At 43.5% G+C, this 22213-nt stretch overlaps 1 protein-coding gene across 3 annotated transcripts in view; it reads left to right on the top strand.

The window, feature by feature from the left end:
• The window catches only part of MCM9 (minichromosome maintenance 9 homologous recombination repair factor), a 189028-nt gene that overhangs the window by 140942 nt on the left and 25873 nt on the right, over positions 1-22213 (top strand). The window contains exons 8-9 of one of the 3 annotated variants that reach the window (XM_073893844.1): positions 2571-2654; positions 3316-3491. The exons of the other annotated variants lie outside the window; for them this stretch is intronic. Coding sequence (XP_073749945.1) covers positions 2571-2654; positions 3316-3476 — 245 coding nt within the window. The 3' untranslated portion in view covers positions 3477-3491. Of the gene's footprint in view, positions 1-2570; positions 2655-3315; positions 3492-22213 lie in introns of those variants that run through there. 3 annotated transcript variants of the gene reach the window in all.

Here is a 22213-nt window from a genome sequence, read left to right as displayed (position 1 = left end):
ATTGTTTATTATCTACCTTGGGCTACAGTACCCCCCAGGGATTCTTGTCTGCCTTGTATTGATGTCTTGGAAGAACAATGCCTAGCACAGAGGAGGCTGTTAATACCTTGTTGGATGAAGGGACTTCCTAATGAGGGGGGATAGTGCAGATATGGCAATGACTGACTAGGAGAACATACAGGGCAGAGAGCGGAGGTCGGCGCGAAGACATGAGTATTCAGGACAGGTGTGGCCATCCCAAGGAAGGGCTGAAATGGAATGAAGTAGAATTGATGCCTTTGGAGCTGAAAATGCTGTGAGGTTAGGGAGTTCTGAGCAGCCATCACCTCCATGTGGTTTTAGAAGCACTCTCTTTTCTTGGCAGTAAATCTGGAAACATGGTTAGAAACCTCGGGGCTTTATGAGACTGAAGAGCAGCCTGCTTGTTTTGAAGCTCTAACTTTAACTTAAACAACATTATTTCAGAATATATCATTATTATCAGTTTGAATAAAAAGAATAATGTGCGCTGAAAATGAACAAAGGGAATTTATAGGTGTGCACTTACTAAAGAGAGAAAATTCTTGATAGTTTTAGGAAGTTCTTGGCTGTCACTTTTCCTTGAATAATCTGCCGTTGAGACTTACTTTTAATAGTGAACATGTTAATGTGACACCTTCTCACACCCTGATCCAGGGCCTTGAACATCTGGATTTTTCTCCTCTTGCAAACGTATGCTCTCTCACAATTAGCAACTCCATTTATACTGGAGCTTCTAATAAAACTTTTCTCCTAATGTACCACAGAAATCCATTTCTTCTCCATACATTCAGTGACATAGGACAATGCCAGCAAGCATGTGGCTTTTATGAGTTCTAAGCCTAACTAGCAATTAACTGCCCTGCTTTTCTGAAACCCAGTGTCATACTGTTCACACACTTGGAGATAATCAGCCTCTGCCTACATTGCCCTTGATCTGAAAGCTACTTAGCCTATTAACAGCAGTCTCAAATCTTTAAAGGCATGTTTCCCGCTGCAAGTTGTTCTCATTTATTCAGTTTCTCCAAAGGATACCTTTCATGAATGATGTAAAGTTTGAGTGCTGTTTAATATTCTCCTCTGATGTGCTGTGGGTTTTGCTGTTTGGATACAGGGCAGTCAGGATAGAAAATACTGATGTTATGTTTATTTAATTTTACCTACTTAAAATTTTTAAAAATTTCATACCCAATGTAAATTTCCCAAATCAGAAGCGAAAGGAAGACCAGAACACAGGCTATATAAGTTGAAGTGCTGACTCTTGGCTCTTACAGTGAGTGCCAACCTCTATGAGCATCTGCAGAAGACAGCATATTAGAGACCTCCTGAAGCATCATTCTCTTGCAGCTGTTTGTTTTGGCCTCCCGAGAGCTTTGGCATGCAGAGTGCGGGGTGCGGTGGGGTGGCTGCTCTCAGCAATGTGGCTGCTGTGAATTCCCTCCCTGACTTGGACTTCTCCTCGCCAGAGCCTGTTCATGGCAGGACCCACTCTGTTCATCCAGAGGCAGGTCGGAGCGAGTTATCCTCTGCCCTTTGCCCTGATGGCTGCCAGATGTTTCCATGTTGCTCACTGCCCAGCTCACTTGCCCCTACCTCACTAGCTTCCTGATGGTTCTTTACAAGCCTTCCATCTCCAAGGCGGGACTCTGCTGGTCTGAGCCATGCTGATGAGGCCCAGGCCACAGTCTCAGTTCTGTCTGGTGATTCCACACTGCCCCTGCCCAGTCGCCAGCCCTGTACATGTCCTTGTCACATTAGGGACCAAACCACAGATGCCACTGGATCCACCCAGACTAATTTCCCCTCACCCTTTTCTAGGAAAACCAAAACCCAAAACCAAAAACCAAACAAAAAAAAAAACCCTTAAGGTCCTTCCTTTAATGATAACTTCAGTCAACAAATATTAATTTGAACACCTCATTTTGACATCTGTCTTTATGAAGCTTATGTGGGGAGTCAAGAAATTAACAATAAAAAAACAACAAAAAATATGTCGTACAGAATGCTGAATGCTACAAGGAAAATGTGGTGAGAAGAGCATAACTGGGAGAGAGAGGCCTCTTGGGAAGCATAAAGATGGTAGTTGGGGGTTCAATTAGAAAACAGTGTCCCCACATTTAAATGGTACGAGCTCCTGGAAACTAAGAATTACAGCGGTTCTCGATATGGTGAAATCCTACTGCACCCACGTCAGGCTTCTGTTCATGAAAACAGTCAGATGAGAAGATGGGAATGGTGAGAAGTAGAATGTAAGTCTTAAATTAGGAGGAGCCAAAGGAACACACTCAGTTCTCAAGGGAAACATAAATACGGAAAAGCACAGCTTCAGGTTAGGGATTCTAATGACTTCAAGACTCACCTGTTCCTCCCAGCGAGGTGAATGCCAGCATGCGACTGACAAAGGCATAACTCTGCCGCTATGTGTCAGAACAGAGTGTGCGTGACGCCTGCTCGTGGGGTGGGGGCTGGGGGGGAGCTGTCCTGCTCACAGCCCCTGTGCTCTTCTTCAGGAGGAGTGCTCATGCTCTGTGTCACTTGACTGTTACCCTCAGAGACTGGAGCCTATCCTAGGACAACCAATCCAGAGGCTGACTGTGAATTGGCGCAAAGCGATCAGCTCTGCGCCAAGGACGATGGTAAGGGGAGTTTGTCAACCAGATTCTCTTTGGATCTCTCTCTTTCTGGAATTAAAAGTAGGAAATATGGTACGGCAGGAAAACGCAAGAAAGCAGAGACTGAGAGGCTGAGGCACATTAATGCTGAGCATTGGAGGGAAGACCATCCTTCCTCAGCTGCTGGTGAGGGGTAGCAGGGAGGGAAGACCATCCTTCCTCAGCTGCTGGTGAGGGGTAGCAGGCACCAGCATATCTCCCACTCCTCACCTCCCTCTTCTCCCCTCCCAGCCTTTCAGTGGCTCTGGCTGACTCCAGCTGCCAGTATCCGTGTCCCTGAGTCTAAAGGCCTTATTTGCAGAATGTACAACAAGAAGAAGTACCAGGAAATAAGCAGCTCTCAGGAACAGCTTTCACTCACTGGCTCACAGGAATTGATACATAAATACTACCCTAGGTCCCTGGCCCCTGGGGTTGGATCCATCCGGGTTTCTGTTTCTCACCATTTTCTTCAGTTTCCCTGCAAGATGAAGCCTCAGTCACCCACTGTGATAGCGGCTTAATCACACATCCTTTGTCGCCTGCCTATTACTCTATTCTCTGCCCTATTCCTCTGCAATATTTCCTGCACCTCCCAAATAAAGTATCTGCATATGAATTCTCATCTCCGACTCTCCTTCCTCAGGAGGCAGGAAGAGGACTTTAGACACTGAAGCAACTTGGATCTTGAACACCGGTTGCCAAAGCACTCCTGGATGGCTGTGCTTGGAGTCTTGGAGCTTTTTCCTTTTACCAGGTGTGTCCTTACTCAGTAAGCGGCCATTACGAGTGACCCAAGGAGCCTAAATTCTCAAGACAGGAAACAGGTGGTTAGGGAAGGAAGAAGTTAGTGGGTTCCATCTTAGGGATAGAACCAGAGCCTCCTTTAGGAATATTTCTGGTAAATATTTGTTTCATGCTAGGATGTTCTGCCAAAACAAAGGCAGAGTTCTAGTCAAAATAGTTAATTAGGTCTTGAAAACTTCCTGTCTCTGTGAATGTCCTGTGCTTGACTGCCATGTGAACACTGACACCATTAAAGATAGGAGGTGACTATTCCAGTACAATCTGTTCATGACACTGTTTTGAAAAATGTTAATAACCTATGATATTGGGGGAAATTTTTTGGAATTATACATAGTTGGGTGTGGAATACTTATCTCTTATAGATGCCACTTAAAGAAGGTTGGAAGACCAGGTGCTTCTATTCTATTCATTCTGAAGAGAAAACGTTTCTCCACAACTTGAATCTAGACCAGTTTTTGTGATGCGTGCGTACAGTGATTACATTATGCTACATTCATATAATAAAATATTATGTTCAGGATGTCAATAGAAGACTTGAAATGGGTACAAATAACTGCTGAGTGTTCTGCGTAGCACACTCTTCCACATTTTGTCCACCTTTCATCATCTTTGAGATATTTTGTACTCTAGGCTGTAAAAAACGACAATAATGCAAATGATCGTTGTCCATAAAAATGCAAATGAACAGTATCAGGTGCAATTGATTATTGCCCTGCAGATCTTGACCAGTTTTGCAGGCAAGTTAAATTCATTTCAGCATTACTTGTGTTTGTTTTATAATAACAGGAGAGACATAATTTTACCCTTTAAAAAAAATTGTCCTTAGACAATGACACGTAGGTAAAGGCAAGAAACAAAACCAAGTTGTGCATTAGCATGAATTGTGTGATCAAGTTTCAGAAGAGTAAGGATCTTTCCTGAAAAATCTTTGGAAGTAGGTTCAGAGCCAGAGGACTATCTTTAGGGTGGAGACTCTCTCTCTTCACAGGGAGGCCGCTTGATGTGGGGCTAAGCATATAGGCCTTGGAACTAAGCCGAGATGGTCCAAATTTGGATTCCACAATTTACTAGCTATATGGCTTTGTGCAAAACTCTAAACCCTCCTAAGCATCCATTTTCCCATTAGGAAAACAGCAGTATCTTAGGCCACTTGAAGGATTAAATGAATTGGTGCATTCTACACCCTTCATGGTACCTATTCATATGAATATGCGGTAACTAGCTATGACAAAATATATCCCCATATGAATTTTCAGAATGTTGCAAGAATAATAGCTGAGAGTAATGTGTGGGAAGGCACTTCCTGGGCCAAAGTCTGCCAGGACCAGTCATGGCCAGAGAGATGCAGGGCAAGCTGTGCCCGTCTGGTAGGGTGGGAGGTGGTGGGCTGGACAGAGGCAAGTCATCAATTACCCAGTGAGCAGTTGAGAGGCTTTGGAGGAAAAGGAAGTAGCCAGTGTCCTTCGTGACTCTATAGAGGCCAGTGCTGGAGTTCTCACACAGATTGCAAGGTCTATATGAGCCAGACTCAGAAGTCAGGTGGAGAAGCCACATAGAGCGGAGAGCTGAAGAAGTCTGCACTTGGGTTTTGGCATCAATCCAGAGGTCTTGCTGGAGAGGCCAGAAGAGCCAAAGGTATGAACTGGGAAGCAGAGCTGGCAGGTTAGACAGGAGAGTTCATGGCATCAGGGTCACGGGCTTGTTCAGTCCGTGTCTACTCACATCAAGGTGGGGGGCAAGCCCTCCATCCCTTCATTGTAAACCATGAATGTTGGATTTGATTCCCTGAGGCCCCTCCAGCCCAAAGATGGATACGAGTGGCATGTGTGCACACATAAATCCACGTGCATGCACACACACACGCGCGTGCACACACATGTGCACATACAGGGCTTTGCAAGGTATCAGCAAGAGGCAGCCATGAGGCAAATTATACCTGACAGAGGCAGCAGGAGCAGCTGACTTTTAAACCCAGAGTCAGGTTCAAGTTGCTTGATTTCTTCTCCTTGCAGTGTTTTGAGGAAGTACACATTTCTCACCAAAGAAGAAGGCATAAATGGATAAACAAGAGGCATAGTACTGGACAAAATGGCACAGAAGTCCCCAGAACCCCATCCCTGTTCCACTGCTGGGTGCCTTTTTCATTAGATGTATTTACCTGATTCCTTCCCTTTTATCATTTTTTTTCATTGATAGTAGGGTTGAAAAATTCATTCAGCATACAGCAATCCATACCCCACCCCCAAAATGTAGTTCTCTGTTTCTGTTTAGCTGGGCAAATCCTCCTCCCAGGTTCTCACTTCTTTGGATGAAGATGAGGTGGGAACTCCTATCTGGCCAAGTAAATATATACCCTAATTGCTTTTAATGATTTAATTTGTTCTTTTACATAGCAATACTGCATTTTTAGATTTCTTCCCCAGTCCCTGCTCTTTCCAAGGCAGTAACTATGATCAGATATGGATATGACTTGGTGCCCATAGACAGATCTCTCAGGCCTTCTAGGCCTCACAAAAGCCCTCCAGGTGTCCCCCTGGTCACGGGGCTGTGCTGGTGTTTGTAGCTGAAGCCTGAGGCTGGTGATCTGGGGCCTGTTCTCTTGGCTTAGCAGGGTCTGGTGGTCCTCCCTTGCAGACTGGGCCTCACCTCTGCTCTTGCTGCTACTGTGGACTCCTCCATGTCTTAGCTGAGTTCTGTATTAGGCCTTTGGCTTACGTTGTCCATGCCATGGCCTCTGTGTGGAAGTAGCCTCACCATTTCTTCTGTGATCATCATGGCAGTTACCTTTCAACTACAGAGGAGGAGCAGGGCCTCAGGAGCACCAATCAGAGTGCCTTCCATCAGTATGGGTGCCTGCTGTTTGCTTGGGGCCACCCTGTGTGTCTCCTTTCAGAGTTCTAACTGGGGAGTGGGGCACAAAATCCCTCTGCTTTCTGTTTCCCCACAACTAGCAGGACCCACTTCTTTGGGATTTTATTTGAAGGAAAGTCGGAACATACTCGACTAAGTGTTTGGTTTCCTAACTTCCATCTTTCTCTCCTTCCCTCTCTCCATTGAGCTGGATGGAGTAGGCCTGCCACTTCCTTTTAGTGTCTCGTTGGAACTTCTCTCATGCCATTGCCTTCTTCCCTAGAACAGCAAGTCTTGTCTCCTACTTATCCACCAACTTTAAAAGGAATTCCACCTTCTGAGCCCGCCAGACAAACGTTAACGGAGAATTACAGACCCTTGAGACTGGATTACCTTAATTAACATCTCAAAAATATGTCCCTGCATTCATTCATTGAATCATCAGGACACACACATGGGCACCTCTGCAGGCCTGGCACTAGGCTGACATAAGGGACACAAACAGGAGAAAGACTGCGCTCAGTGAGCTCCGTAGCCTGGCTGGGGAGGCCGACAAAAACGAATGTGCTCATAGTCGAGTACAGGGGGTTCCAGAGTCAGGATAACAGGATGCAATAGGAGCACCCAGGAAAGTGTGGGTAACCCTGTGTCGGTGTGAGTGGTTCTGGGAAGGCCCAGCAAAGACGATAGCTCAGAGGAACTAATCACTGAGAAAAAGAGAAGTGTAATCCCCCCAGGTTCAGTGGACTGAGGCTGGAAAGTGCTGGGCTAGAGAACAGCGAGGGTGGAATCGGGTAGAAGGAACTGGTGGGGGAAGGGGGTCTGGCACGAGTTTATGAGTTTGAGACTGAAGAATTTGGACTTCATCACATGGGCAGTTGGGCTCCACTGGAGTGACATGTCCTGACATTGCATATAGCCCAGATCCGTGCCTGACCCTGAAGCGTGTCTGGGGAAGCATATTTGTTGCGTCTGTCTGCTCCTGAGCCTGTTCCACACCACGGGTGCTTGTCTTGCCCCTCTCATCCTTCCTACTGCTGCCGATGTCCATGCTGCCGGTCACCCCCTAGCGTGCCAGGATCACTGGGCTACTTGGCACAATGACGCTCCTTCTTCACTGTCGTCAGCTGAGAGGTGCATGTGGAGGCCACACTCTGTTTATTTCCCTCAACACTGTCATACAGGCTGGAAAGACATACCAGACTACCGAAGGTTTGAGGGGATGGAGAAGGTTGACATTAGAGCAATAAATCTACTTGGAGTTGAATACAGGTCCAATCCCATGATCGGCAATTCTTAGTGCCAAAAAACCTCTGAAAGCTGATTAAAAATGTTAGTACCTACCCACCAAGTCCCCACTCTGTGATATCATTAACTAGGCTTTCTGGAACTCTTTCTGGCCGTGGGGTTGAATACACTCTAGGAGAGTGTGAGTTAGCATCACTGTGCTAGGAGTTCACATGGATGTGAATGACCAGAGCCCAATGTGGCTCTAGGACCCCAAATGAAGCAGTAACATGGTAACAACAAAACCCTTTTCTAGAAACGAAGACTGTGAGAGGGTGCTGCCGAGAGAAATAAGAGAGCAAGAGCCTTTTTCTAAGGTGCCTCAGAAATAAGGGCCTTTTTGCTGTAGAATTTTATCTCAAAGCAGAATTTGTTTTTATTACCAGCTATCCTTCTGTTGGCAGAACTAAAAGCTCTCTCTCACAATTGTAGGTGAATCTTTCTCAGCAATAAAAGTTCACACTGGGGATTAGGCAAAGATATGGTTAAAGAATGCATTTAGGGCATAAAGGTGTAGGCCTTACATGACAAATTTAGGAATATAGACTGTAATAATGAGGACTTTTTAAAGCTTTTTAAACAAAGCATACAAATACAGTCAATTCTCATTATTTGTCACAGTTATGTTCTATGAGTCGCCGGTAATGCTGAGTTGGTGAATACTGAACGGGTTCTCCCAGGGGAAATACGGGGTTAGATCCCTGGGAGTCTGGCCACAACGCATGCATCAAAGCTCAGTACATAACTTTGTTTTGTGTGTGTTTCCGTAAAAGACACTTTATTTAATGTATACTGTTGACTCATGACATTGAATCGCAGCCAGCAGCACTGTAATTCATGCCTGAATGAAGCTTATCTAACACATATATTTTCTCTACAAGGCACATCACAGCCTTCTTATGTTTAGGAAGACTACAGAGCACTTCAGTCTTACACGTGGGGGCCATGTTCAACAGTGAAATCACCAACAAAAACACAAAAATGTGAAAAACATGACACTAAATTCACTGTGAAAAGGGTACCCATGTATAGTATGAACCTTGACCTCAGCTGGGAACACAGACATCAAGTGACTCAGATTTTTCACCCTGCATGTCCATGAATGTCTGGGACAGCACTGGGAGCATTGATTTGGAGGTTGCAAATAAATTTTAGCCATTAGGCAAATTTGCAAATACAGAATCTGGGAATACTAAGGATCAACTACATGAACTTTGTGTTTGTTTGTTTGTTTTCAAGTTTTTATTTATTTAAGTAATCTCTACACCCAACGTGGGGCTTGAACTCATGATCCCAAGATCAAGAGTCACATGATCTTTCGACTGGGCCAGCCAGGTGCCCCAAACTTTGTGTTTTAATAGAGAAATTCTGGTGGTAGTGTCAGGAAAAACATAAAGAAAGTATTGCTTTAGGCAGACTATTCGTGTGTGGTATGTTGTTTGGGGCATAGGTGAAAGAAAGAAAAAAGACCACTTGGAAGGCGCCTATGTAGCCCTGCAAACTATTTCAATGCTAATAAATGCCTAACAGGAAAAATTATTAAAGTAAAATGTGTCAATAACCAATAAGTATTTATTCAATGTAAACCTGTAAGTCTAATTCTGGGAATCTACACAAAGGAGACAATCTAAAATATGGGAAAGGTATATACTGAAGATGTTTGCCACATTATAAATTATAATGGGGGAATAAATCGGGAAACAACCTAAATATTTAACAAAAGCGTTATGGTTAAGTAAATTATTATGTATATATACCAGACAGCATATTGTCCTTTAAAATGCTGATTAAGGATAATGTACTCTACCTCACACCCCACTAGGGTGGCTACTATGAAAAAGAAAACGAGAAAATAACAAGTGTTGGTGAAGATGTGGAGAAATTGGAACCCCGTGCACTGTTGGTGGAAATGTACAGTGAGTGGTGCAGTCATTATGGAAAACAGTATAGAAGTTCCTAAGAAAACTGAAAATAGAATTACCGTATGATCTGGCAATTGCACTTCTGGTTATGCACCCAAAGCAGGGTCTTGAAGAGATATTTGTACATCCATGTTCACAGCAGCATTATTCACAATGGCCAAAGGGTAGAAGCAATCCATGTCCGTCAACAGAGAATGGAGAAACAAAATGTAGGATATCAATAAAAAAGGAAGGAAATCCTGACATGTGAAACAACATGGATGAACCTGGAGGACATTATGCTAAATGAAATAAGCCAGTTACAAAAAGACACACACTGCATGATTCCTTAGAATGAGGTCCTTGAGTAGTTACATTTATAGAGACAGAAAGCATGGTGTTTCTCAGGGGTTGGAGGGTGGGAGGAATGGGGCACTGTTGGTGAATGGCACAGAGTTCCAGTTTTGCAAGATAAAGAGTTCTGGACCCTTTTTTCACAACAATGTGAATGTGATAATACTACTGAACCGTATGCTTCAAAATGACTAAGCTGGTGAACTTTGTGTTATGTATATTTTACCACCGTTATAAAAAGAAATACTATATAGTGACATAAGAAAAATATCAGGGCGCTAATATTAAGTCAAAGCAGAATAAAACATTATTAATATAGCTTGATAACAATTAGCAGCAATTTACACAAATGAAAAAAGATGAGAAAATTCAAATGTTTAATATGATTATATGAGTATGATAGGGATACTAGATTTTTTTTCTACTTTTTAAAATAAAAATACATTTATTAAAAGTGAACTTGATAGTAAAAATATGATTTGGTTAAAAAATTAAAGAACATTTTTGCCCAATGTTCTTTCTATGTGCACTAATTCTAGACTTCTGTTGAAATGGATGGCAAGAATTATTCTATGGTTCCTCTTTTTAAAAACTCCTAGTACTTGCAATATAATCAATAAAAAGTGTGCTTAAAATACGCACACAGCTTAAAAAAGAAAAAAAGTTGTACAGTAACGATAAGTAGATGTCTACTAGTTTCAGCTCAGGTTGCTCAAAAGTCACTTGAAAAGCACTCTAGAGATTTTTTTTCTTTTAAGAAGAAAATGAATGAATGAATGAATGAGCAAGTGAGTAAGGGAAACTTGCCAATCCTGCTTTCTTCAAAAGAAATGGATTGCCACATGGGAAGTAAAGATGACAGACCCAGTCGCTACAGCTGTAGCAAGATAAAAAATGAATATTAATGATTGACTTCAAATTACCCAGCTCTTTTTCTTTTGCCTGCAGCTGATGCTATAAGGAATATTGAGTCTCAAGAGATTCCTGAGCTTAGGTGGTTATAATTCATCTGATCGCCATTCAAAAAAAAAAAAAAGTCCCTGTTCTGTTCAGTTTCATGAAATTTAATGTTTTTAGCATTCTAATTGTGTTTGTTCACTCCAGTGATGAAACAGATTTTTTCCCAGACTGCTTTCCATCTGGTTGTTTTGTAACCACAAACAAACTACATTAGAAGTAATTTTTTAAAAACCCAAACTCCTATTTTTTATTCTGTTTAATGTAGGTGAGTACTTGAATGAAATCAATTATTTTCTGACTTTCCTAGTGCACATTTATTATTTAGGTGTGTGGGTGTGTTTGAATCAATCTATCTATCTGCATATACCAGTATACGGACACATACACACCCCTATGTAAATAGATGTGTCTGTATAATATACATATGTGTATACACATACACGTATATTGGAATATATATGTGTGCGTGTATATATACATAATACTGATATATGCAGATATATACATATACACATACACATACCTCTAACTTTTTTCTTTGCCCTTCAGAGATTCTCGGTTATATTCTTTTATTTTATTTTATATTTTTTTAAAGATTTTATTTATTTATTTGACAGAGAGAGAGAGAGAGAGACAGCGGGAGAGGGAACACAAGCAGGGGGAGTAGAAGAGGGAGAAGCAGGCTTCCCGCTGAGCAGGGGGTCAGACATGGGGCTCGATTCCAGGACCCTGGGATCATGACCTGAGCCGAAGGCAGACGCCCAACCACTGAGCCACCCAGGCGCCCTGGGTTATATTCTTTTAGATGATTATAGTTTTAGGACTTGGCTTGCAACCTCAGGTGTGTGGCAAGAGACTGACATCACCGTCCCAGGACGATGGAGTTTGTTTTGACTCCTCTATCAGGAAGGAAAGAGTTCTGGAACTGTGTCCCGGAGAAGCCCGGGAGCGCGTCTGACGCACTGAAATTGCACGGAGCGCATGCTGCTGTGTTGACCTCAGGGAAGCCAGGAAGGGCGGCGCCTTGCACACGGTCTCTGCCCTGTGAGCCGAGCCAGAGAGCGCCTCAGGCCGGAGCCAAGCAGCCGGGGGCCTCCCTGCTGGCCCTGCCATCACTGAAGATAAACGCACCTCACATCAATTCTTTGAAATCAGTCCTGTCTTCATTAGAATGACGCAGTGAGGCAATGAGGTGGAGCCGGCAGAGGAGCTGGGGTGGAGGGTTAGCGTGCAGCCTTCTCCGTTCCCTCTGAATCTGCTCACTCTAGCCTGAAAACCCTTCTTCAGGGAAGGATGTCCCAGAGGCCCGGGACTGAGCCGCCCAGGTCGGTGTTCCACACTGCCGGCTGGGGACCCCGCAGAGACGCCCCTCCTTCTGCTCGGCCGGATGGCCGGGCGCTGCCTGCTCCCCTCCTGCCGCACGCCAGGCCTCGGACAGCAAGCTGCTCCCAGAACCCTGCGCGCCTCTGCCGCCCCGGCGGTTTTGCGCTTCCGCGATCCTAGATTAAAAACCTGATTCGGTGGGGCGCCTGGGTGGCTCAGTTAGTTAAGCGACTGCCTTCGGCTCAGGTCATGATCCTGGAGTCCTGGGATCGAGTCCCACACCGGGCTCCCTGCTCAGCAGGGAGTCTGCTTCTCCTTCTGACCCTCTTCCCTCTCATGCTCTCTATCTCTCATTCTCTCTCTGTCAAATAAATAAATAAAATCTAAAAAAAAAAACTGATTAGGTGGACAGTTGTGGCAAGCAGGGCTCTGAGTGGGCTGGGGAGGCCTTTCTGAGGCCTGTTTGCACCTGTGTGTTAGCCACTAAGACGGGACGGGGCAGCAGGAAGAGCAGGGTGGAGAGTGCAGAGAGGGGGTGAAGGAGGAGAAAAGAAAAAGCTTCTCTCTGTCCCTCTTCTCTCACACTCAGTGAAACGTGCATGCTACCCTTAGGTTTCTTTTGAATTGGGATGCTATTTTAGTGGTCCCTAGAAAAAAGAATAGTACAAGAACAGCTTCCTCCTGGGGCGCCTGGGTGGTTCAGTGGGTTAAGCGTCTGTCTTCGGCTTCGCTCGGGTCATGATCCCGGGGTCCTGGGATCCAGCCCCGCGTGGGGCTCCCTGCTCAGCGGGAAGGCTGCTTCTCCCTCTCCTTGCCCCTCGCCCCCCGCTCGTGCTCTCTCTCTCTCTCTCTCAAATAAATAAAATCTTTAAAAAGAAGGAAAGAGAGAAAGAAAGAAACAAAGAAAAAAACTTCCTCCTACCTGTACACCTACGATGTCCTTGGCTTGCGAGGCTTTTTGAGAGTCTCCCCTCCCATCTGCTTCAGAACCTGGCTCCGTAAGGGGCCTCTTCAAATCTTCAACTTCTTTGAATTGTATTTCCAGGCTTCCTTTCTCTAGTGACTAGCCCATAAATGCATGCAAGACTCTCTTACTTAGCCAAAGGAAAACAAACATTCATTTGAACTCATGCTACCTTCTATGAGGTGCCCCACAGCCCTTTCCTTTTTCTACAACATCTCAAAAGAACAGTTTACACCCACTATCACTTCCCATTTGCTCAGGGCATAGTGATCTGTCTTCTGAGCTTATCACTGTTGGAACTGCTCATCAAAGCAGTTCACCAATTGTTCACCAAAGCTACGTAAGTTTCAATCCGGTGGACTCTCTTCATTCTTCATCTAGCTGGACCTTTTTGCTACACTGATATGGAAGTGTAAGTCATCTCTGCGCAGAGATTTTGTGGCTTTGTTCAGTGCTGTATCCACAGCATATGGAACAGTGCCTGGCATGGAGTAGGAGCTCAGTAGGTTTGTGGAATGAATGAACCAAGACTCACTCAAGAGTCCCCTCCTGGGCCTCAGTGACTCGGCACCTTCCTGGTTCTCCTCTCTGGCCATTCCTTTCAGCCTCCTTTACAGACATCCTTTCTGTCAACAGCCCTCTGTTTTGCTCTTCCCGAGATTCTTAACTATCTGCCTCTCCTCTCGTTCTATGTTTTCTCTGAGTAATCTCATCAACTTCCTATTTTAGCACCCCCTGCATTTTGAGGATACCCAAACTGTATCTTCAGCCATGACCTCTCCCTTGAATTTCAGGCTCAGATACCCAAATGTCTCTTGGTCATCTTTCTTTTGCATCCCAGAAGTGCCTCAAAACCAACATTTCTAACACTGAACCCTCAGTCTCATCCCCCAGATCTACTTCTCTTGATCTCTCCTTTAGTAGCACCTTGTCGCCAAAGCCAGTGCGAGTAAGTAAGGTCTTCAGTATGAGCCCCTGCATGGAAAAGTTTTGTTCATATCACGCCACCTGGAAGGATGAGTCTGCTTCAGAGACCTGTTTATGTGAGGGATTACAAGTCCCCTTGAGAAAGGACTCTTCTCAAGGGAGAGATGTATGGGCAGATCCGACCAGCATGGGGCTGCTGAGTCTGAGAAACCAAATGGATGACTTCGATTTTCCTTCTCCCCCATGTAGCCCTGTGGGACAGATAAGGAAACTCAGCACCTAATATGGTCCCTCAATATAATGTCTTACCTACAGTCTTCACCTTATGTCAACGTGCCTCTGAAAAGTTTAAAAAAAAATGAATGTGTCTCCTTGTCCTGACCATTTATTTGCCTATGTGCCCTCAGGTCCATTCCCGGCCTGCCTTCTATTTGGCCTGCCTTCTAAACCCCTTTCAACTAGGAGGTTTGGGGCAATGGGAGGCACCATTGGAAGCCTGGAACGTAGGAGGAGGGGAGAAGGCAGGGTAGTTCACCCTCTCACTCTGCTTCTGCGAGCATTTGGTCTCTGACAGCCAGCCCCGCTACGGCTCTGTCTCCCAGCAGATGGCCAAGCTTCTGGCTCTGGCCACTCTATCTTCCTTTTGTCTTCCAGCCTAGGGGTGACAGTGACTTGTGCTTTTGCTAGCTCCTGGACTGCATTATTGTCCTTTCTTAGGCTTTTCATCATTTTCATCACTAGATAATCAATTCACTAGATAATGAATTAACTCTATTTGTTTCCTTGTCTTAAGACCTAGGGTAATTTCTGCTTTTCTGACTGGAAAACACTGCCCCTTACACTTCCCATCATCCTCCTCACTCCTACTTCAGACCCCAGTCATTGCTCACCTGTACCTCTATGTCATTGTCTCCTACCTCATGTTCCTGACTCCAGTCTTCTCTCCTTTAAGTTAACTTCCTCAAATCTGCCCCGGTGATGTGTCTGCAATACAAATAGGATCTCATCACTGCCATGCTTAAATCCCTTCCATGACTCCTGGTACTTTCAGGAAGAATTCCAGATCTGCACTGTCCATAGGGTGTCTACTAGCTACACGTGGCTACTGAGCACTTGAATTGTGGCCCATCAAAACTGAGATGTGCCTAAGTGTAAAATACTCAACAGATTTTGAACATGTAGTACAAAACCAAACCAAAACAAACCAGTTTATAAAACATATCATCAATTACTCTTAATACTGATTACATGTTGACATAATGGCATTTCGGATATATTGGGTTTAATAAAATATAGTCTTGAAATTAATTTTGTCTGTTTCTTTTTGCCGCTTTTTGATGTGACTGTTACAAAATGTAAATATACATATGTGGCTTGCATTTTATTTCTTTTGGGCAGCACTGCTCTAGACTACTAGGAATAGTGGATAAGACCCCCAGGACCTCACACTGGCTCATCTCTCTAGACTCACTGCTTACCATCCCCTGCCTTTCACTTTAAGCTCTAGGAAACACAGAGGCAGGTGCATGGGACTCAGTGCTGAATCCCCCACACCCTCACTCCCCCCCCCGCCAGATCACATGGTGTCATACTCCAACCACCAGGGGTTGTGTTCCCCCTCCATCCTTAGCCTCTAGGAATCTTTTGATTCCTCCTTTGGGTAGGTTGTTGGTGCTCTTGAATCCCTCACTCACCCTGGGACTGGTGGAGCTTGAGAAGCCAGATCCTCCCTTCTCTTTTCTGCACTTAGAGCAGTGCCACAGACTCAAGTGTATGGTCCCACACAGCTCATCTGATACAAACACTACATGGTAGCCCCTGCTACCAATAAAATGGCCTTGCCCAGGGTCTGCCCCGTGACTATGGCTCTCGCTTGGTAGCTTGCAGTGGCAGAGGGTTGAAAGATGAGATTTGAGATGTTGCTCCTGATGATGCAAAAATATGGCCAATGCTCACTGTGCTATATCTGAGCTCTGGGCCTTTGTTCGTGTCCTCAGTCCCTCTCTTACCCTTCCCTCCATTCGTGCTGAAAGATACAGTTCAGAAGGTCTTCCGGGGAATGCCTTCCTGACCCCTCCACATAACACCAATGTTGGATTTATCGCACTTTATTTTACTGATTAGTTAATATGTCTCTCCTCCTCATTGGACTGAGTTTCACTAGTGAAAACCATATTTTGTTCATCTTTGATTCCAGCGCCTGGCCATAGAAGATGATCAATTAATATTAAATGAATAAATGGACGGAAGGACGAGTGAGTAGGTGTTGGGTGCTTTTTTGAGGTTCTTCACAACATCTGACACAATGCCATACTTATATTTTTGGCTCAGTAAATAGTATCATTTGAATGACTGAAAGTTGGTTTCCAAGTCATGCTCATTAAATTAAGCTTACGAAGATAAAAACCAGATTGCCAGTCTTGCTGCCAAGACTTTTGTATGTCAGAAATGTCCCCAGATTTGGATTTAGTTTAGGACCAGTTTAGAGGTAGACCCAGACAAATGTGGAAGAGGCAGATTAGCAGAGTGAAGAGCTGCCAGGGTTCCAACTAGACAAACAGCTTATCAGCAGAGAACTCTCTCTCGATGTCAGTTCACACATCTCTCAATTAAGGATTACACTTATTACTATCATTTCTTTTTTGGATTTAATACTAGTATACCTGAAGGTAATATTGATTCAAAAGTAAGACAGCTGAGTCATGGTTAATGTCTGACAACTACTGGCCGGGTTTTCTTGAGCAAGTCATTCACTCTCTGAATCTATTCATTTATCTGAAGTGTGGGAGAAATAATACTCACTCTGTCTGTTTCACCAGCTTTGGTGAGAATCAAGTTGGGTTAGGTATACCAAGAGCTTTGGAAACAATATATTGTTTTGGTGTCACAAAAAGTGAGAATTATATCTCACATTACTTCTTAATTCCTCCTGAGGTTTAGAAGGAAATAGTGGAGTAAGATTATAATTTGGTAGAAACATTTGCAAATTCAAGTCTTATCTCAGGCTACTTGCCTAAATCGTTCTTTAACACATATTAACCCTAAATGCTATTTTTATTGGATGGAGTTTCAGAATACTTTAGTTATAAAGAAATCTGTCTGTACATAGGACCCAACCTTTCTTTCTGTCATGTTGGTAGTGTCTATTAAATACCCTGTGTATTTTAATTCTGTCTTGTTTTTTCTCTAAATAAGATAGTCTATAGGGAAACTGAAGAAGGAATAGGAAATACTTTTGCTGACACACAAATTTGTGTGTGTGTTTGTGTGTGTGTGTGTAAACTGGCCATTACTGAATTGAGAACTTCATTTGTTCATTTGTTTATATTTGTCCAACATTGTCTTTTTTCATTGTTCTTATATTTGCTTAATTATTTAATTTAAGTATATTATTGTTGAAATTAGAACTTGGAATCGGATGAATAATGACCCCTAAAGATATCATGCTCTAATCCCTGGAACCTTCCTTATATGGAAGAAGGATCTTAGCGGATATGATTAAATTAAGGATTTTGAGAGGAACAAATTATCCTGGATTGACCAGGAAGACCCTAAATGCAATTACAAGTGTCCTTATAAAGGAGAGACAGAGGGAGATTTGACAGGCAGAAGAGAAGACAATGTGACCAGGGAAGGCAGAGATTGGAGTGACGTGGCCAATAAACCTAGGGATGTTGGTCCCCAGAAGAAGCTGGAAGCAGCAAAGAACAGATTCCCCCCAGAATCTCCAGAGGGAGTAGCAATGCTGGCACCTTGATCTTGGCCCACTGAAACTGATTTTGGATTTCTGGCCTCTAGAACTGTGAAAGAATAAATTGCTGTTCTTTGAAGTCACCAAGTTTATAGCTAGTTGTTATAGTAGTGTTGGGAAACACTAACTCTTCATGGGATTCAGGAAGAAGGGCACTTAGAACTAGTTATAAGAACTAGTTATAGATCAGCGATTCCCAGCTTCTTCTTCAAGATTTAGTAACAATGTGTTAATTGAGCCCTGGAAGGTGCCTGGACTGGTGCTAGGTACAGTAAGGAATATCAAAGAAGTAAGAGACACTGCCTCTTCCCTGGAAGAGCTTGTCGCCTAGTTGAAGAATCAAAACACATGGATATAAAGCTCTTTTTTAAAAAAGATTTATTTATTCATTTTTAGGGAGAGAGTGAGCACGGGGGCGGGGGGCAGAGGGAGAGAATCTTTCACGCAGACTCCCCTCTAAGCCAGGAGCCCTATGCAGGGCTCGATCCCACAACCCATGAGATCATGACCTGAGCTGAAACCAAGAGTCAGACGCTCAACCAACTGAACCACTCAGGGAGCCCCTAAAACGCTTAACTCATAATTCAAGACAGTGGCTAAATCAAGGGATAAGTTGCTCAGCACACAGTTTCAGGTGGTGTGAGCAAAATGAACAAAGGTAAGAGCCAGGGTGAACAAGGTGGGTCATAGGCAAGGAGTGCACCTATGGGATAGAAAGCTTCTGGTGGGAGAAAATGGGAATAAGTTCAGGGGTTGGGAAGGGTTTTTGCAAAGGAAAAATCAAGCGGTGTAATATCAGTTTGATATTAGAGGAAGCAGGGAGCCTTTGGCTGTTTGGGGCAGAAGAGTCAGATGACAAAAACTGTGTCCAGGGAAGACTCATTTTTCAGATGGGGAAAGGTGTAAACTTTAGTTGGTCAGTCTGCCATCTCTTAATAGTGCAAGATGACATGATATTTTAAAATAATTTTTTCCTGAAAGTTTTTCCTGAGAAATGTTTGGGACAGCTGCGGTGCTACTTGGGATAATTGGAAATACTCTGGGATGTCAAAAACAGGAGACCCAAATCCATCTTTCCATGTTCCCAATTAGATGTAATTGATATATCTCCAGATCTCATCAGCTAAGAAAAAAGAACCTTCCTCCTTCTAGTTTGCAATGAAGCCCCATTTCATGGACCACAGGAAACCCATTTCTCTACTGAATTTTCTCTAGTGTTTCCTGGACATCCTGGAGGAAGAAGGTGTGTAATCTGCCAAATCCCAGCTCTCTAGCACTCCACAAATCCTCCAGTTTAAGTTGGGTCTGGCTTCCTCAGGCTGCTCTGCTTCCCCATGCTTATTGCTTTGAGCAGGGACTCTGGTTGCTTGCTCTCTTTAGTCCTCACAGCCCAGCAAAGACTAGGCTGTGGTGGTGATGAACAGACATCCAGCATAGAGTAACAGCACTGCTGCTAGAAGGGTGCTCCTAAGGGTCATGAGCCCAGATCAGTCTCAGCAAGACATAGTAAAGGAAACTTCCATTAGGTTTCAGCGTGGAGGGGATGCTTCCTCCAAAGAGCATACCCAGACAGCTTCCTACATTGCAGTATAGTCTCAGGAAGAGAAGTTCCTTCCCTCCTCTATCATAGACCAACTCATTCTCATACAGGATGACTGACAGTGGGAATATCCATTTCAAGTTGCAATTTCTTCAGTTTAATGATGATTTCACAAATAATGTATAGATTTTTGCTCCATATGATGGTTAATTTTATGTGTCAACCTGACTGGGCTAAGGGATGCCCAGATAGCTGGTAAAATATTATTTTTGGATGTGTCTGTGAGAGCGTCTTCAGAAGGGATTGGCATTTGGAAGAGTAGACTTAGTGAAGAAGATCGCCTTCACCTATGTGAATGGGCATCATCCAATCCACTGAGGGCTTGAACGAACAAAAAAGTCTAGGAAGGGCAAATTTGCTCTCTTTCTGTGCTTGAGCTGAGACATCCTCCTACTGCCCTCGGACATCTGTACCCCTGGGTTTCGGACTCAGACTAGGACGGACACCATTGGCCCCCTGATTCTCAGGCCTTTGGACTTAGACTAAATTATACCAGTGATTTTCCTGGTTCTTCAGCTTGTGGACAGTAAACTGATTGTGGGAATTCTTGGCTTCCAAAACCCTGGGAGCCAATTCCTGTAATAAATTTCCTCATATATATCCATATATATCTTACTGGTTCTCTTTCTCTGGAGAACCATGACTAATACAGTACTTATTTGTAATAAATAAATGGTCCATTCTACTAATTATTTTCAATGAAAGGAAATGTGTTACAAAGACAGATAATTGGTGGCAGCTTTAGTGTTCCTCCAGGTTTCAAAGATAAATGAAAACCCTGTCTCCACCATACTCCATAACATATTTATTGAAATCTAAATGCAGTTCAACAGCCTCTACCAATCAGACTCTACAAAATGAACTCCACCCTCTATCTCTCCTCTATTTGATCTTCCACTACATCTTCCTGTCTTTGTTCCGGGCATTACTTTACCCATTCATCCATCTGGGGAGATGTTCAGTGTCAGCAGAAGATAGTGATCTCTTAGTGAACATGCCTCAATTATCTTCTTTCTCAAAAGCACTTAGGGAAAGAGAAAATGAGAACAGGAATATGGAATCAATGTTGAAGATATGCATTGTAACTGGAAAAGGATGGGAGGTTGAAATACTGATGAAGGTCAAGAGGGATGGGAAGTTCCAAGTCGGGACTGTGAGAAAAAGTGAAAATAGAGCAGTGGGAGACAAAGAGCCTGTAACAATGGTATTGATGACTGTGAAGAGAACCCAGTATGAGAGGGGAGAGGATGATAATCCATGTTAAGGGAGAGCAAGCAGAAGGATTTACCTCATTTCTCCTTCATTCTTATGTGGTGCAATCTTTAGGTGCCTTGTAAATTGTTGGGATTAAGTAATCTTAAGGAAGTAGTCCCAACAGAATAATCATACTTTTCACAATCCAATAATAAATTAGATTTGGGCTCAGTTGTTTTTATGGGAAAATGTGGCAGATGTTACCATAATCCTCTGTTCAAGATTGTACAAATGACTTAATGTTGGAAGTCCTTATTTGTTTCCAGGAGGATAATTATCCATGACAGGTTAAAACATCTAGGGTCACCCAAAGCTAAACTCCAGGGATGGCTTTGTTTTTTCATTTGCTAAGAGGATAGTTCCAGAATGGACAGTCATTGAAACTGAAACAGAGGTAGCCTTGAAGCCACTACAGAAATTACAAAATATCCAGCACTATACTAGACATTATAAAGAAAAACGAAGAGGGAAATATGTTTTAAGCCAGGCAAGTGACAGGTCAAAATCATGTTATTGGAAGAGTACTTCTTAATCACAATCTCCAGTTATGATTTATAGCTGGCAATCAAATTTAATATGAAAATTAATATGCATAGAATCTCAGCATGGTTTAGACACAAGTTTCTGTTTGAACAGGCTTCTAGGGCACATAGGAAATATGATCAAAATGCACATAGTTTATAAGTTCAAAACCATGACAATCTTGAGTCTGTTTCTAACTGGGCATTTTTTTTTAAATCAAGAATACTGAGGCCAAAGTGGTTGCTTCAAAATCTAAGTACATCTGATACTGACTTCATGTCATTGATCATCTCCGCTAATACTATGGTTGTTGTCAACATCGTCGTTGTCGTCACCACCCACCATCAGTAAACATTCATAAAGTGTCTACATGTCTGCAGCACGGGGAAAAGGGAAATCAAAGGGCTATAAGGCATAGTTACTTCTTTCAAAGGGCTTAGGATCCAATTGGAGACAGAAGACACAGATTAACAGAGAAATACAGGAGCAAAATGTGACAAGTCAGGAACAGCTAGGCTATGCTGCAGAAAAAAATAACCCCCACATTTTGGAGGATTATAACAACAGAGGTGATTTCTCAGTCCTTCCGCATGGCCATCACAGAATGGCATGGGGGTTTTGCTCACTGCAGTCACTCAGGAACCCAGGCGAATGAGGGCACCTTACTGATATTTTTATAATCATTGAAGCAGGAGAAAAGGAAGACAATGAGTCTACCCAATGGTTCTTTTTTTTTTTTTTAAGATTTTATTAAAGCAGGGGGAGCGGCAGGCGAGGGAGACGGAGAAGCAGGCTCCCCACTGAGCAGGGAGCCCGATGTGGGCTTGATCCCAGGACCCTGGGATCATGACCTGAGCTGAAGGCTCAGCCATTCAGGCGCCCCTTACCCAATGGTTCTTAGAGCTTCCTCCTAGATGTTACACTTGTCACTTCTGCTCATCGTCTAAAGCAAGTGCATGTTCACACCTAACTTTAAGGGGGTGGGAAACTGTGATTCTACCATATGCTAGGAAAATATACATATTTGGTGGGCAACACAAATGC

This window comes from Callorhinus ursinus, unplaced genomic scaffold (assembly GCF_003265705.2).
Source record: "Callorhinus ursinus isolate GAN/ISIS: 27379988/994484 unplaced genomic scaffold, GSC_fseal_2.0 scaffold6, whole genome shotgun sequence".
Lineage (NCBI taxonomy): Eukaryota > Metazoa > Chordata > Mammalia > Carnivora > Otariidae > Callorhinus > Callorhinus ursinus.
Note: the sequence above shows the minus strand (reverse complement) of the source record. Positions and strands in the feature narration are given on the sequence as shown.